The following is a 17,326-nucleotide window of genomic DNA, read 5'->3' on the forward strand; positions in this document are numbered from 1 at the left end:
TCAATTGGGCAAACACACACAAACTCCTTGATAGCAAGTCTGAGGACATATTTCATATACTTTTAATACAGCTTTGTTTTCATCCTTTAAAGATGGGGAGAGGGTCCAGTGGAGGTCCTTCAGTTTGGAGCCGACCCCCAGCCTTGGCAGCATACAGCTCTGATGAGCCTCCCTGGCCTGATGGCCTTACCCAAGAGCTGCCAAAGGCCAGGTTGCCTGGTGGTGGCCAGCACCCAAAGTAGATTAATGAGTGTAGCAGGGAGGATCGGGTGCTCTCCGTCCAGCACTACTTGAGAATTGACCCCATGGCCTGATTTTAAACCACAATTCCAGGATTTTATAGCAACTTGCAAAGGACTCTAGCTACATTCCTGCTAGTGCTTAAGGATTGTGAGGGACTTTGAGAGTTGCTAGGCAAATATATCATTGTTTGCCCTCCATCAAGCTCCTCTGCCTGGTTTTCAAGGCCTTCTGTACTCTGGTTGGTCTCTTTCTACCTATAAAAATGTTTTTCTTACTCTTCCCCGACACCTAGCCTATAACACAGTAACACAGGTCTGCTTCTGCTTCTTTCTAGCTCATGCCAAATGCCTCTCATCCTCCCTCCACTTATCCAAATCATGCCCATCTCATGTTCTATCTTCTACAAAAAGCTAGAATTCCCAAACTCTAGGTCCCAAACTGGCTCCTCGACTCTTATTGCACTGAAGAGTCACTGCCTCATAGTTTACATGAGTATTTTGACAAATGATGTGATCTTGTCAGTGGGGGTAGTGAAGCCTACCCATATCCTCCCCTTGTCTGGTGCTATTCTTATCAGTGTCCTACTACAAATCCTCCCCAGATTCTCCACCCATTCTGCTGGGAGCCTTCCTCTACTTCTCTTGTCATCGGATAGATACCAGTGGAGCACATGGGCTATCCATGTTACAGTGTGTTCACACCTTTGCACTATGTATCACATTCAGTATCAAATTTCATTACCATGGATTGATGCAAAAAATCCAACCAAATTAAAGATCATTTCTTGATATCTTGAGATGATACCTAGTCATATTAAAGACCACTACATTCTCACCATATTGCTGTGATGAAAAATTATTTTTTAAATACCGATGTTTGACCTGAAAGATGCAGAGAACAAAAGAGAACTTTTCCTTGTGTTTAGAAAAAATTTCAAGATTAAAGGATTGACATATATGTGAACACTCTTAAGTCAAACTGATAATTGAATCATGGACAAAAATAATGACTAAACCCAAATCTTTGTATCAAGATCATTTGCCAAAGTTTTGCTAGCTGGGGTGCTAGGCTATTCCAGACCAGATTATTTCCTTACCCAAAGACAAACTTCCACAACCTTGAAAAAAAGGAAAAAAAAGACACTGTCAGGTCCCTTAATCTTTCTTTCCTCTCAAAGCACAGACCTATTTGAGTAGAGTTGTTTATCAAGGACAAGGCATACAGCTGAAGAACACTACCTTTCAAAGTTAACAAAGACATTTCAAAATATCACTGTATGCTTTTGGACTGACCTTGACTGTTTTCAATGTCTAAAATGATACCTGAGTGACCTGTAGCAAGATATTAAATTGAAGGCATATTTCTATCTTGCCTGAAATGGCAAAAAAATGTGTTTTTTTTTCCTTAAAAATGACAGCAATGGTAGCAAAAACAGTACTGGAATTTCTATAGCAACAGGGGAAAGGAAGGTCTGTCTTAGAGCCAATAGTAGATTTACTAAGCACGGAATTGCACAACTTTTCCTTTGCTGCCCTTATATCTCACTAACCCAGTACTCTGATTTATTTCGTTCAGTACTAGTTAAATTTTCATATATCTAGAAGGAAAAAAAAGCTCCACATTATCTTTGTCTACAAGGTAAACTAGAAATTAGCATTTTCTCAACAGTCTGGTTAATAGAGAGATAAGGACCTGATTCATGAGCTAAATCCCTCCATAGATATGAAAGGAGATGTGATTGACATTCAAGCTCAGTCCTGAAGAGGTTACACCTAGTCCAGGCATAGGAATCTATGGCCTCAAGTCCACATGTGGCCCTCTAGGTCCTCAGGTGGGGCCTTTTGACTGAGTCCAAGTTTTAAAGAACAAATCCTTTTATGAAAGAGATTTGTTCTGTGACTTGTGGAAGGGCCGAACTTGAGGACCTAGAGGGCCACATGTGGACTCAAGGCTGCAGGTTCCCCATCCCTGACAAAGCCATTCCTGTTTAGCCAGAGTGGCTAAGTTCCTTGCCTGAGGTATGGGGCAGGATCAGGATAGGTATCTATGCCCTCAAGCTCCAAATCCGATCTTTCAGCCTTGTGCTAACTACCTCTTCAGCTTCTCCCTCCCAAGAAGAATTCCCAGTTGCTTGATGTTTGAAATTGACTGCCAGTTTAAACCTATTGGTTAAGTTGACTCATCATTTATTTTCCCTGAAGCTCACACTCATCAAGCACTCTCCACTATAGATTATCTTCTGAATGGGCTTGTGGTTACCAGCATCTCAGTCAATACCAGAACAAAACTTGTCAATAGACGCTATACCAAAAATGATTGGAAACAGAACATAGCCATGTTTTAAGCACAAACTCAACATGGTTTCAACCTAGTTCAAAGTAGCCTTGAAGGCAGGAACCACATACTTCTTTTATCTCCCACAGTCCTAAGCCAGCTTAGTGCACATGCTAAGTGCTCAATAAATATTTTCTGAATTATGAATCAAAATGATCCCCAGTTATGTAGCCCTTTAAGGCATTCAAAATAACTTTCCTCGTGAGTATTTGCTTGCCCATGTTTGCTATTTTATCTCTCTTTGGGCTTTTTTCTCTCCCCACTCCCCACCCAGTACAATGTATAATCTTCTAGAATAGGGACTGTAGCAAGTTTTGTCTTTACGTTCCCAGGGCCTAGTACAGTGCTACTCTTTATATAAAGAGGAACGATGAGTGTTTGTTGAACTAAATTACTGAGTAACTTGGTAGTGAGTCATACAAGGGTCATTAGCCCTATTTCACAGATGATGAAATAGCCTCAGAGTATTTAGCTATTCCTTACTTGTGGCCACATAGCTCCTCTCTCTTCCAGTCTTTAAACCCAAGTCTCTCAACTCATGGACCACTGCTCTTTCTGCTGCACCATTACATATAATTTTAAACACATCAACACTATTTTAAGCAGTTAGTCTGCCATCTGGGAGACGTCACACATGACTGTGTCACCAGTGCCCCCAAATAATAAGACAACATCTAATGGGGGACATCGTGTGGGCAATGAAGCTTCCAGGGGAGCCAAGAAGCAACTCAGTAATCTCAGTTGCCTTTGGGTACCAATTGCTAACTCTGAGGTCAAAAAGGAAGATGCAGTACTTGAAAGAAGGACAGAGCAGAAGGAAACAGGATTCTCTATGATGCAGACACATAAATGTAGGAGGTTTGTGAACGTAGGAAGAGCACAGCTGGGGGGGGGGGACATTGACCTTTAGTAAGATGATTAAGATTCACTACTTGAGGTAAATGGGAATTTTGAATTAAGAGTGGAATATTTGCATCACCTTAGTAAATTAGCAGGTCCAAGTGAAGCATGGAAAGGTGCCATCAAGTCCAAAAATAGAGAAATACTCAGTGTTGACCTAGGATTCTTACCAAGAGGTTTGATCAGGGCTGTTTTTACCCTGAACATTGCCCCCACTGAAATATTTACTTAAGTATGAGAGCTGGACTTAAAGTATTGTTCTAAGATCTGCTCTTTAGAGTTATTAGGCTGGGGTCCTTGATTTATTCAACCTCAGCCTATTTAAAGTAAGAAGAGGCGCAAGCAATCAATCTCACAGGCTTTAGATCAGGAGTTAATAACCATTTTGCATCATACACTCATGTGCCAGTCTGATGAAGGCTATAGATCCCTTCTCGGAATCATATGTTTAAATAATTGAAAAAAGGCTAAATTTCAATTAAAGATTGACGAAAATAAAATGTATTTTTTCCCATCTAAGATCATAGACCTCCTAAATCAGGATGTATGCCTTAGACCAAATATAGAAAAGTCCTTTGAAGCACAGTAATGTTACAAAAGAACCATGCTAAGATAGGCTGAAGAAAGTTGGCCATGCCACAGAGGCTCTCTATAAGAGGTCAGGCTAGAGGCCCAAAGTCCTTAGAGGAGCAAAGGCAGGACAGAGCTGTTTCAGAAGGAGACATTGAGAGAGGGCTAACAGGCTTTACAGAAATCTCATGGCACCCAATTTTCCCTGCCAGTGCCTATATCCAAATTCCACAATATAATCTTACTGTTATATAGCCCCAACATTTCCAGTAAACTGAATTTTGCTTTCACCACCAAGAGGCCAGGGATTAACTAGAGATCAATATAAATGCAAAGTTACTCAGAGAACCCAACCTCTGTGACTGGGATTTTGACAGTCATCCTCTCTTTCTTGTGAGACAGGTTGGGAATGTTAAATAAATTAAGTGAGTCACAAAGATGCTGCAAGCTCCCCAGGGTTACAGCCCCTCTGGCAGACGCAGAAGGCATGAGTCACAGGAGTTAGAGCTGAAAGACAGGCCCTTCGAAATGTCATCCAACCCCTTCATTTTACGGATGAGGAAACTGGGGGTTACCTAAGACCACGCAGGTGCAGGAAGTCATAGACCCAGGACTGAACCCCAGTTTTTTAATTCCAAATCTAATTCTTTGGGATGTTTTTCCTTCCATGCCTCACTACCTCACAGAAGACCGATTTGGACATATTTTTGTTTTCTGGCTAGAAATTTTCGCACAGGTCACTGCAAAAAGTCATCTAAACATAGCTGTAACTAATTGAGTTGAATCTAGATTTTCACAGGTGAAAGCTTAGATGTGAAGGAATCAGTTTAGCTGCTACAGTTAACAACTTTCCTAACTATATGAGGCTGATTCCTGCAGCCTTATTAACCTATCTTAGGGATGTGCTGATTTCAGTTTCCCGAACTTAGCTCTTTCGCTCTCACCAGCTCTCGGGGGAATCTCACCCCGTCAGAGGTATTTTATAAACTCTTTCCTAGGTTTTATTTCTTATATGGCTCCTGTAAAACCTACTCATTATCCTTTCCACCAGGGCTGTCCCCTTGCCCTTCACATGAGGGTCGTCCCCACCCCACTCTCAGTGCCCCTCTGACCTCAGGTGGCCAATCTTCTCACGTCAACTGGGGCCCTCCTATCAATTTAAGAAACGTGTTTAGAATCACAGTGGGTTTTTTTCTTTCTTTATTAATTTGTTGGTTTACTTTGAGTTTACAAGATTCAGTTCCCCAGTTCTTTGAGTTTCACATTTTCTTAGAATCACAGTATTTTAAGCTAGAAGGGACCTTCAGTATTTCAGCAGACCTTAAACTGAATTGCTGTGTGTATTCCCCGCACCAGTGCACATTACAAGCCATCCTCTGGGGCTCTGCTCTTGTTTTCTCCTAAATCCTCTACAGGGCTCTGTCCATCTATCCCTTTTACCCTACCTGTATGATCTTAGGCAAGAGTATGGCTCCTGGACTTCCTCTAAATCTCTTGACATTATGTAGGTACTCAAGGAAAACATAGGTTATGTATCTCTCACTCCTCACCTTTGCTATCTGGCCCCCTACCTTTTCCAATTGTATATCTTTGATGATCTCTTTAACTCCACTTCTGGTATGTAATTCTTTATTAGTTTTGTGCTGCAGCAGAAGTAGTCCCATCAGGCCAGTCCTCGTTGCTTTTGTTAATTCTTTGCAGCCTGTAGTATTATGTTATTTGTAGCCATATAGATCACCAGATGAAGAATGTTCTTTTTAAGAAGCTGGACCTGTGTTTCAGAGAGAAATCTGGAGTCACTGAAACTGCTGCCCAATATCTCACCTTCTTCCTCCCATTCAATTCTAGGCCTAGTTCATTGTTGTAAAACAGGTAATACTAGTATGCAGGATGGCTGCCAGCATAGGTTCGCTCTTGATCTGGTCAGACAGGAAAGACACTAAGCTTCAAAGGAATTAATAATCTCACTTTATTGTAGTCTAGTCTTCTCAAAGAGGTTGCTGATAATGGGAGGACAAACTACAGCATTCCCTGATCACCCTTCTCCCAGGGAACAGCAATGGGGAGGGGGAGGGCATCTACCCCTACATCTCAATGGGGTCAATCAAGATAGGCACAACTTGTGTGTTCCCCTAAATCCCCTCAAACTTCAATAGGGGCCAGTTGAGACAAATACAGATTCCCCCCAAGCCTTGATGGGGCCTGATCAAGGCACACATAGAATTCCAGCTTGTGTAGTCAACCCTAAAGGCTCCCCGTTCACTGACTAGTGCCCACCTCCTTTATAGGGCAACAGACAAAGAGGGTATATTGTGGATATTTATAATTTAGGCACAAATGTTTATATGATTTATCTTTATATAATGCTACACAAGCATGGTGGAAATGTTTACAAGTCACGAACCTGGGAAACTGAAATTGTTATGACTATGGATCCTGGGAAACTGAATTCTAAGAAAGAATAACAAAAATCCACCTTACACACACTAAAATCCACCTTACTTATACTAAAATCCACCTTACTTACAATTGTCCATATGCAGTGTCTTGCCAAGTTAATTTATATTGATAGATGAGCTCTCCTCATTGGCCATCCAGCTGCCACATCCCACCTTCTGCAAGAGATCTTTACCAGTGCTCCCCATTGCCAGCACATTCCCTTTGAGGTCACCTCCCATTTACAATGTATTTATCTTGTGTATACAAAGATATTTGCATGTTGTCTCCCCTACTAAAACATGAGCTCCTTGAAAGCAGGGATTGTTTGTAGTCCAAGTGATTATTACAATAATAAAGTTTAATAAATCTTTGTTGACTTATGATGGATGATCTGACCTAACTGGGTCTTTCACTAAACTGTTGGTAAATTGAAACTTCTTTGTTTCTCCCTGTTTTATGATGAATACTATTCATAATCTTCCCCATTGTTCTCTATAAGATTCTACAAATGAGTTCATATTCTAAACTAATGTTGCCCATATTCATTCTGCTTATCAAGGAGATTGTGTTTGTTAGCTAAAGTGGTTTCTAGGCTTTTTTGACCTCTTTGCCACGATCATTGATTTCCATTGGTTAAACCTGTTTAGAATCTGTTAACGATCTGTCGTGATGTTTGTTCATTTATCCATATCCAAGGAGGCTCTTCCAATAGATCAGGTTGAAACCGTGCATCCTGCCCTTCTCATTTTTATTCTTTCATCTAATTGGATATTGATTTTGATAGCTCAGATTCAGTTTATTAAGCCATGCCACATATAATTATAGTGCAGGCACAGGTATTATCACAGTCACCACATTTTGTAATTGTACCAAAGGAAACCTGAAAGTCTGGCACCTCTAGGAATTAGACCACCTCTAAGTTAGTTGACTATGTGTCCAGGTAGCTCTTGGTTGCCCAGGCACCCAGAAGTCCTGGGCTAGCCTTTGGATAACTACATACTTCACTGATATCTTAGGATAGTATTAGTCTTTCTGGAGGTCAGAACCATGACAGGCCTGAGACCTACTAAATACTTTAGTTGTTTCCAGAGCTCTAGGGAAACGTCTGCCTGTCCCCTTAATGACACAAAATGTCTCTAATACCTTCCCCCAAAGCACCACTGTCACCCCTACAGGTCTTCTCAGGTAGGCTACACCAGTGGTATCAAACTCAAATAGAAACAGATCCCTGCAAGGTGCGTATTGACTTAGAAAATTTTTATTTATTTTGTGAAACATTTCTCAGTTAAACTTTAATAGTTTTGCAGGCTACTTGTAGTGGGGCCAGAGTTTGAAACCTCTAATGTGCACTCAACTCTACTTGATTAAGTCCTTCCTATTGAGTAAGCCCTAAGCAATCTTAATGGGAAAGTTATAGGATTACAAGGGACTGTGTGGGTCACTTAAGACTATCATTGTCTCCAATTAAAACTGTACTTTAAAGGTAAACTATATACTTTAAGCTGTATATTCCTAAAGAGCAGCCTAGTACAGTGTGAAGAGTAGAGACTCAAGAGTCAGAAAACCTACCTCTGACATAGTACCTGTTTGACCTTGGCTAAGTCACTTTACTTCCCTTGGCCTTGGTTTTCTCAACTGTAAAATGAGAAATAAATAGCTCTAGGGTTCCTTTCAGCTTTAGGTCTTTGAACCTATCATTTCCAGGGAGTAATGTTCTAAAATCTCCTCCTATTACCTTTTTTTATTGATCCTCAGATTCAATTAATTGTGCAAGTCTGACTTTCAGTTAAGTCTATTATATTTCATTCTTTTATATAATGACGATTAAACCCATGATCACTGTCTTCCATATCTTAACACTTCATTTGTTGTACAGTTTTAAATATTTAACTAATTTCCAAAATAATGACCTCTTGACTTTCTGGAGATCAACTCCTTAGGGTAAAACTCAATTTTCCAGGGCAGAGGGTTCATGGATGACTTTCCAATTCTTCCTTATAGCCAGTCCAGCATCATTGGCATTTGTTTACTCTTCTAGATCTCCCTGAATCCAGAAAAGGACTTAAATTTCTGGATGGTCCAGAGGAATTCCAAAAAAACTGTGGCTCTAGATTACTTTATGATTTGGAGTAGGAAAATGCTTTGATTTTTCTCTTTAGCTCTGTGATTTTTCACAGACTAGCTCTTGCACATATATCACACCAACTCATGTTTGTAACCACATCACGATTCAGTTTCCTTGCACCTGAGGCTGTATTTTCTGCTTTAATCCACTGAGAATCCTGCAAATGGTTTATAAATACCACCCTTTAACTAATGCAGTTGAGTGTAAAGGGTGTTCACAGGAACCACCATCAGGCACTTATAGCCATTGGAATACAGCCCAGTGATGTTGCAAGTGGATTTTGCATTATTCCATAGAGGATGTTTAATTGTTGCAGTCTCCTTGGTCAAAGCTTAATTGTGGTGTAATTTGCAAAATTTAATCCTTTACAATATAGCACTTGGTCATTAATTCAAATGAATCACAGCATCTCAGAGTTGAATGGGACTTCAGAGACTACTGAGTCCAACCTTTACCTGAGTAAGAATCTGCTCTGCACTTTCCCTAGCAAGTGGCCATCAAGCTGCTCTGAAAGATTGCTTCAAGTAATAGGGAACTTAACACAAATTATTGAGGACTCACACTTCCCCAACATGATTTTTTGCAAGATGTACTGATTCAATTGACCTTTTTTGTTTTCTTGGTTATTTTCCCATGGAGTATCATTTTCAGAGTATTAAATCATTTGTGAACTCATTTTCTTTCTGCCATATTGACACCTTAGTACCTAGCAATAGATTAGGCACAAAAGTTGATTTAGATCTGATTTATCATTCAGTGACCAGCCACATAGTCTGGTTAATTGATTGTACAGTAGTGGAGGCAAAAGTAGAAGTAAAATTTGTTTCCTTGATTGTCATTTGTTTTTAAACTGCCTTTTTTTCCCTATGTTTCCAACTCAGAAACTAAGAATTCAAATGCAATATGAAATAATACTGTTCCCATGGATTATTTTACCAAGAATTTTGGCACTAAGTCACTGTTTACATATAAGTAAACTGGCCTACCTCACTGTTTACAAGTAAACACTTTGCAAAAATGTTCATGTCCACAGATATCACAACCAAATTGTGCATATTATACATGTGTATATATATATACATAAATGTTCATACTGGGAGACAGCACCTCTGTAGTCTCATGGCTACAGAGCAAACCATGAAGACAGAGTGCCTGTGATACTTACTGGCTCTATAACCTGAGACAGTTTAATCACTTAGCTCGTCAGTAAACTCACTAAGTTTTAGGAAACTCTCAAAGACTCTAAGTTCCAGAGAAAAAGTCATCCTGCTTTTGTAGAGGAAGTCCCTCACCATGGAGTTTCCCATATCAGTGAAATCATTGGTTCAATCCTTATACCCTATCCCTACGCAACCCTTCCCACATAAATATATGGGCATATAGAGATATTTACACACTGTATGTGTTGCCCAATGATCCAAGCATCAAGGATAGCATTGTGTACATTTCAGCTTGAATGTGGAACTCTGTTTTGAATTACAAATGGTTAGAGTGTTCAAATAAATATTAAGGAAGACTCATTTTGACACTTTGGGAAATCACTAGAAGCTATTTCCACTAGTTTGTATAAGGCCAATTTAATAAAACTTCTATGAAACACCTACCCGATCTATCTTAAGTGTGGCTTGCTGCAACATTGGAGTAAGTTTTATTAAATTTGGCCAGAGGTGATTCAGCAGAGTGAAGGTGGCCTTGTTTATGTTTCTATTTCTTGTGTTGTGTAAACTGCATATAAAAGGGGGTAATCTTTCCAAACAGGTGCATATGCAAAGCTATGTCATTCTTTCATTGACTTCACTTCCCATCCTAAGGTATTTCATTGATAACTCCATTGGGGATATTTACACACATATATTTGACCATGCATGTTCTTGTACTTCTTAATCTGTGTGTTGACTTTTTAACCTGTTAATTGATTTATCTTAAGCTTAAAGAAATTCTTTTTCTTTCCCATAGATATGCCAGCTCTGCTGCTGACCGTCAGGGAGGCATATCCATGAAGAAGGTAAGCCTTTGACATAGTTACCTTGGTGCTGTTTAGAAGTTGTGGAGGCAGGAAATCAATGAGGTTTCATATTCACTTCTCCTTCTGTAGAAAGTTGGGTTTTTTTTTTCTCTTTGCCCCTGAATTCTACCCAGGATGAAGGAGAATGACAATTGAAGGTGCTGGAATGTTATTGGGGAGAGGAGCCAGGTGGGATTTTGAAAAAGAATACTGATTTTGATAGGGGACGGGATCCCAATAGGTTCAGCAGGAATTATGATCTTATCTAAGACCAGAAAACCTGCAATATCCTCTGGAAAGAATTCAAGGTCTCAGGCTTAATTGGAGTGAGAGTTGTAGAAGTTTATTGTTATGCTTCCATGCTTCCATGAGAAGCGGGCAAGAGTCCTTTAGGGGACCTGAGAGTGAGAGGGGTACATGCTTTTACCTTTAAAGGGTAGGGCTGCCATTATCAGGGCTGACCAGACGGGAGGGGCCTCAGTACATAGACAAAGGTCAGAGCTGACCAAGAGGAGCATGTGAATAGATAGTTTAGACAAGATTTGGGCCAGGCCAAGGAGACAAAAGGCAAGGATAAAGGAGGGTGTGGGCCCAGAAGAAATGAAGAGATTAAGTAAGAACAAAGGGGTCACAGGGTGTTGCCTAGGTGGAGTGTGGGATAGGGAGAAGGGGCAGATCTCAAGGGTGGGAAAGGACAAATTGCAGTTAGAATTGAACAGACTGGTTTTACAAGTTGGTTTCACAAATTGATCTAGACCCCAGGTACCCCATCAGAAATAGAATAAAGATTTTTACATGGATGAAACTACGAGTTGATGAAATATGTTTCCACAAAGAAGTATGAGGCTAGAAACTTCTTCTGGCCCAAATATTTAGAAATATGGGGAGAACCACTAACATTTGGGGATAAAAGTTTAATTTGTATCATATTTCTATGTAGTCGCCAACTTTTGGGTTGCTTTATATTATTTTTGTAAATACACATATACATACATTAATTTCTTTCTGTAATTGGAGTATTCTTGATGTACTGAACTTAGAAAACAGCACAGAATCCTACAATGATCTATAAGACTTTTTCACACAGATTCCAGTTTAGTTCAGCAGTTCTCAAACCTTTTGGTCTTAGAAGCCCTTTACATTATTAAAAATTATTGAGAACTTACCAAATGAACTGTTGTTTATATGGATTGTATTTTACTGCATTAGAGATTAAAATTTTGGTATTATTATGAAAATAGTTCTAATATCATAGACCCCCTGGAACACATTTTAAGAACAGCTGTTCTAGTTTGTTGTAATTTATAATAATAAACATTCTCAAGTATCTCTTGCATAGTGTTCTATCTCATTCTAGATGCTTGATAGGGTTTTTTTGTGTGGGTAGGAATTTTGATAACCATTTTGCTGTGATCTGACTGAGGAGAACTTTGGCTTTTAACTGACCATGTCTATTTAAAGCTAACTTTTCTAAACCTTGCTGTACTCTTTAGCCAAAATTGTTTTCCTCTTCTCTATATGACTGTTCCAAAATGAACAAGAGAAGGTATTCAAGATAAGGATAGGTGGGAATCTAGACAGGTATGACCAATCAGGAAGATTCTGTATGCAAAATTCCCCTCAAAACTATTTAGTCCAGTTGATTTCTTTGCAATATCTAGCCATCTTTCATTCATGCTCATGTTCCACAAATATGGCCTCTATATACATTAAATGAAAACACTCTCAGTGAAATATGGTCTATCCGCTTTTATAACTGCCAATATAATATACTTTTCAAGTAGACTTGCCTAATTGGGTACTACACAGGTGGGTCATGAGGACAGTCTCTGTTTTGTTTTGTTTTTTTCTTTGTACCCCCAGAGCCTAACTTCATGCCTTGTACAAAGTTAGGGCTTGATAAATGGTAAACTGAATTTAAATAATTTAGAAGTTCAGTCCTAGTCTGAACTGTGCCCAATCTATTATTACACTCCAGAGAACATACGAATTTCATGTTTGATCAAAGTAGTCCATCAGAGGAGCAGAAACCTTTCTGACCACCTAGATCCAGGCAGTTATGCTAATGGCCACTTTCCCACTTCCTGTCTTAATACCAGGAATAATTGAAGGGGAGAGCTAAATGCAGAGAAAGACCAGGGACAAAGCTTCGGGAGCTCTATTTGTACCTTCCTCCCTATCCTGGCACTGTTCTTTCAGGGATCTGCCTGAGACAGTTACTCTCTTCTCTCCCTTTCGTCAAGGTTATTAGTGTATATTCAAACCCCAAACTTCCAACTTGATAGAAACTGAAATGGTAAGACTGTAAAAGAAATTGTCATCTTAAGACTGAAATTCATGTCGGCCAGAAAGGATTTATTAAGCACTAACTGTATATGTACTGGAAATTTTGTAAGAGAGCTTAATTTCAGAGATAATCACTCCAAGATAGTTAGACAATTTGTCTTGGATCTACTTTGTGAAATTACAAATATTTGACTGTAGTTTTTGGTTTTCCTCCAGATGTTTGATATCATGTAGACTTTGCTACTGATTCATTTAATGGTGAAATCCATTAGAGTGTCTTTCCCCTCAGGTTAAAGTCTTCACCGGCACTTAAGTGATTAATAAGCATTCACACTTAGAAAGGCTGGTGTTCCATCTTAGTATTTGAATTAAGTCTTTAACATCCAAAACTGTCTGTCTTAGCTTATATATTTTAGTATTATTAATGGAGTTGTGTGTTGCAGCATAAATATCCTTGCCTTGTCTTTCTTTTTCTGAATATGTCGACAAATCAAGTTGTAGAGATCTGAGTTTCATTGCATCTACTCAAAAACCTTACCAAAGGGCTGTCTGAATGTTAAAAAATAAAGTTTTGAAGAAAAGAAGTATATCTATTCATTCTCTGCCCTTCCTGTGGTCTGAGCTCAGATTTTACAAAGGAAACATGCTATTTGGTTTACCTTAAAGAAATTCTATAAAAACCAACCATCAAGGAATAAGGTAGGTTTTACAGACAGAGGCAGAGTGCTTCTCAGAGTACATGTCAGGAAGCACAATAAATACATTTCTGCACCCGTGGGTGTCCATCACCCAGATCAGAGTGGAAATTCTCTGGATAGGCCATCAGTATAGCAGCAAAGGAGTGACTGCAGGCCAACAGGGGTTTTTCCATATTGGCCTTAGGAAAGAATTGAATGCAACTTATAACAGAGAGGATTAGAGTTTCTCTGACCCTGCGGTATTTTTAGGTGAGCCATGCTACCGTGTTTCCCGATAATAAGACCTATCCCGAAAATAAGCCCTCCCCTTACTGTGTAAGATTCCTCTAAAATAAGCCCTCCCCCGAAAATAAGCCCTATTGAGATTGCTACTGTAGTGAAGGTGATTCCCTGTGCTACACGCTACATTACGGTACCCTCTGTATGCACCGTTCCCCCCCCATGAAACGCACGCCGCGCTCCGAGCTGCATCCAATCAGAGCTGCAGCAGTGAGCGCGTCATCCTGTTCTTCCCCAGTGATTTGCTTATTGAATAAAGGTACATTTTTTTGTTCACATTTACCTGTTTATTAAAATTGCTGTCAATGTAATAAGCCCTCCCCTGAAAATAAGCCCTCTGGTGTTTTTCTGTCCAAAAAAATAATAAGACAGTGTCTTATTATTGGGGAAACACGGTATTCTAGAAAAGACTTGGCAGGTCATGGCATTGTGAATGAAAGACTTGGACTACTGAGGGTTCATGAGATAGGCTATTTAAGTATATGCAGTGATATTTGGGTGCTGTTCCATTATGTTTCTCACATGTGAATTAGTTTGGCCCCCTTTGAGTCTAGTTCTATCCCTCTGTAGGCCAAGAAGAACAGAGCCAATTCTGCTTCCATATGACAGTCCTTGAAGGTAGCTATCACGTCCCCTCCAAGTCTGATCTTCTCTTAGCCAAACATAAATGGAGCCTTTCATTGATGTCATCTCAAGTCTATTTACCATTCTGAGAATTTGTGCAGCAATTTTCTCTCTTTTGCCAGCTTTTAATCATTACTAATACAAATAACAAGAGGTTTTATGTAGAATAGTTAAGTGGCACGGTGGATAGATCATTGGGCCTGGGGTCAGGAAGACCTGAGTCCAAATCCAGCCTCAGACACTTATTAGCTGTGTGACTGTGGACAAGTCACTTCACTCTGTCTCCGTTTCCTCATCTGTAAAATGAGCCAGAGAAGGAAATGGCAAACTGCTCCAGGACCTTTGCTAAGAAAATCCCACATGAGGTCACAGAGAGTCAGACACGACTGAAAATGACTCAACAGCAACAACAACGACAGAGTACATTCATGTGTTATGTGTAAAGTCCAAATTCTGGCCAATGGCTTCCGCAGGGAAAAACAATTAGCAAATTCTAATCTCTTTATGTTTCTATTATAAAGAATAATGATTTGGGACATACCTTGATGGCAGAAATCTACAGAAATCACATCAAAGAATGTTGACAGAGAAGTACCCTGCAAGATGTTAAATGCAAACTCATTTTCATTTATTGATGGGCACTAATTACTTTTCATTAATTCAGAGCATATTCCAATAAAACAAGCAAGAACCTTAACAATCCAAGTGTAAATAGGAGTTTAAATCAGCAGATCCTTTAGGTTTCTTTTTGCTCAATCATTAACTGACCTTTTGGTCTTTGATGGCGCCATTTGTAATAGTTTCCTTTGGGAATTCATTTCAATAGCATGAGTCTCCACCAATGCAAATTGGAATCTTTCAATCTTTCATGAACTACCAGGGATTAAAAAAAACAATCATCACCTGGGGGCCTGCCTTTTAGTGGCAGAACCCTTCTCTACATTGAAATGGGGGTGGTCCTCAGAAAAAAGCAGGGGTCACATGGATGAAGAATGTCTATAGCCCAGATTTTAGCATGCATCTAAATGGATGTCCTAGAGAGACTGTCAATTGATATGGATATCTGGAACAGACAATACAGGTGGACCATAAGCTGGTCCCAGAGTTATAAAAGAAAGCCAGGCTGGATTGCTTTGGGGGAAATTAGAAAGCCCTTTAATTGACCCCAAGCTTCCCATGAAAGTAAAGACCCATGGGGCAGCTAGGTGGTGCACTGAATAGAGCACCGGCCCTGGAGTCAGGAGGACCTGAGTTCAAATTGGACCTCAGACACTTAACACAAAACTAGACCTGTGACCCTAGGCAGGTTACTTAACCCCAATTGGCCTACCTTCTGGTCTTCCAAAAAAAAGCAAAGAAAGTAAAGACCCATCTTTTCAAAACAAACGTTTGACTGGTGTTAGTACATGGTAACAAAACCTGGAACACTACTGCTCCTGAAAAGCTAAAGATGAACATCACACGGAGGATAGTAGATGATTTTGAATGTGTTGAGAGTTAGCGTCCTACAATATATCCACAATGAAGACCACTGAAAAGTAGAGGATATCATGGAAAAATTGTTGGATAGAAAGAGAACATAGGCTGTTCATGTGGTGAGATCAAGGAAAGGCAAGTGGACAGTCACATTGCCCTATTGGAAGGCCCCGTTGAGCAGACTCCTAGGGGCAGACTTTTGGGAGGATATGGACAAGAGTCACATAGGATGGTGAGGTATGGATGGGTTGTATTGAGGCCACAGATACAGTTGAGTGTTTGAGGGATCCTCACATAAACAAACTTAGAGCCCACTCCAATCCATTTCATCTTGGCAAGATATATCTGAACTTGAGCTCTCCAAGTCTCTGCCTTTGAGAGAGTAGCACCATCCTTGTGTCAGGAGAAAGCATAAGACTAGGATTTTAAGGCAAGATTTTTAAAAGCATTTGTGAGAAATTGTGCAAAAAGAACATGGTGTTGAACTAATTTTCATTGCTATGGATCAGGCTAGGGCAGTTGATTTTACTGGAATTAGTAGCCAACAGTGAATTTCATGTGGGTGGAAGGATTGAGAGCTGACCCTGGATTCACGTGAGTGGCATCAATTTGTGGGAAAAGGTCAGAGTGTCGCCTCCCACCCCAGACACTTACCCTGCACTTCTCAGCCCTACACTTACATGTCTACTGATGCAAAGACATACCAATTCAGTTTGATTCAGTAAACTCTTCTTAAGCACCAAAGCCCTGTGTTAAGTGCTGGAATGCAAAGAAAAAAAATGGAGGATTTACTGCCCTCAAAGAGTTGACATTCAAAAAGAATGATATGACCTGTACACAAATAAGTAAGTTAGAAGTAGCTTCCAAATAAGTAAGTTAAAAGTAATTTCAAGGAGAGAGTGCTAAAAATTAGAGAAAGATAAGGAGGTCAGGAAATACCTTGTGTAGGAACACTTGTGTTTCAGCAGAGGTAAGGAGAGTATGCATTTTTGACATCAGGGACCACTTATTCAGAGGTGCAGAGACAGAAGATCCAACGTCATGTGGTAGCGAAAAATGCTAAGATTTATATATGGTGCTTGCTATGTGCCACAAACTGTGCTAAGTAATTTACAAATGTTACCTCATTTGATCCTTAAAACAACCCTGGGAGGGAGGTGCTGTGATTCACTTGATTTTTCAGATGAGGGAAGCTAGGCCAAAAGAGGTAAAGTGACTTGGCCAGAGTCATACTGCTACTAAGTGGACTAAGTGGTTGAGGCACCAAGATGCCCTGATATATACATATATCTACATACACACAGAGAGGAAGAGAGAGAGGCACCACATGTACATATGTGTATACAT

The 17,326-nt window shown here is 39.8% G+C and overlaps 1 protein-coding gene across 1 annotated transcript in view; it reads left to right on the forward strand.

Moving 5' to 3' along the window:
• LOC138145738 (connector enhancer of kinase suppressor of ras 2-like) overlaps positions 1-17,326 on the forward strand; it is a 558,854-nt gene that overhangs the window by 452,277 nt on the left and 89,251 nt on the right. Inside the window, exon 14 of the mRNA XM_069067369.1 lies at positions 10,568-10,616. Within this exon, the coding sequence (XP_068923470.1) occupies positions 10,568-10,616 (49 nt within the window). The remainder of the gene's footprint in view (positions 1-10,567; positions 10,617-17,326) is intronic.

The sequence above is a fragment of the Petaurus breviceps genome, unplaced genomic scaffold (genome assembly GCF_028583685.1).
Source record: "Petaurus breviceps papuanus isolate PSGF00001 unplaced genomic scaffold, PetGlider_PUasm1.0 90747, whole genome shotgun sequence".
Taxonomy (NCBI): domain Eukaryota; kingdom Metazoa; phylum Chordata; class Mammalia; order Diprotodontia; family Petauridae; genus Petaurus; species Petaurus breviceps.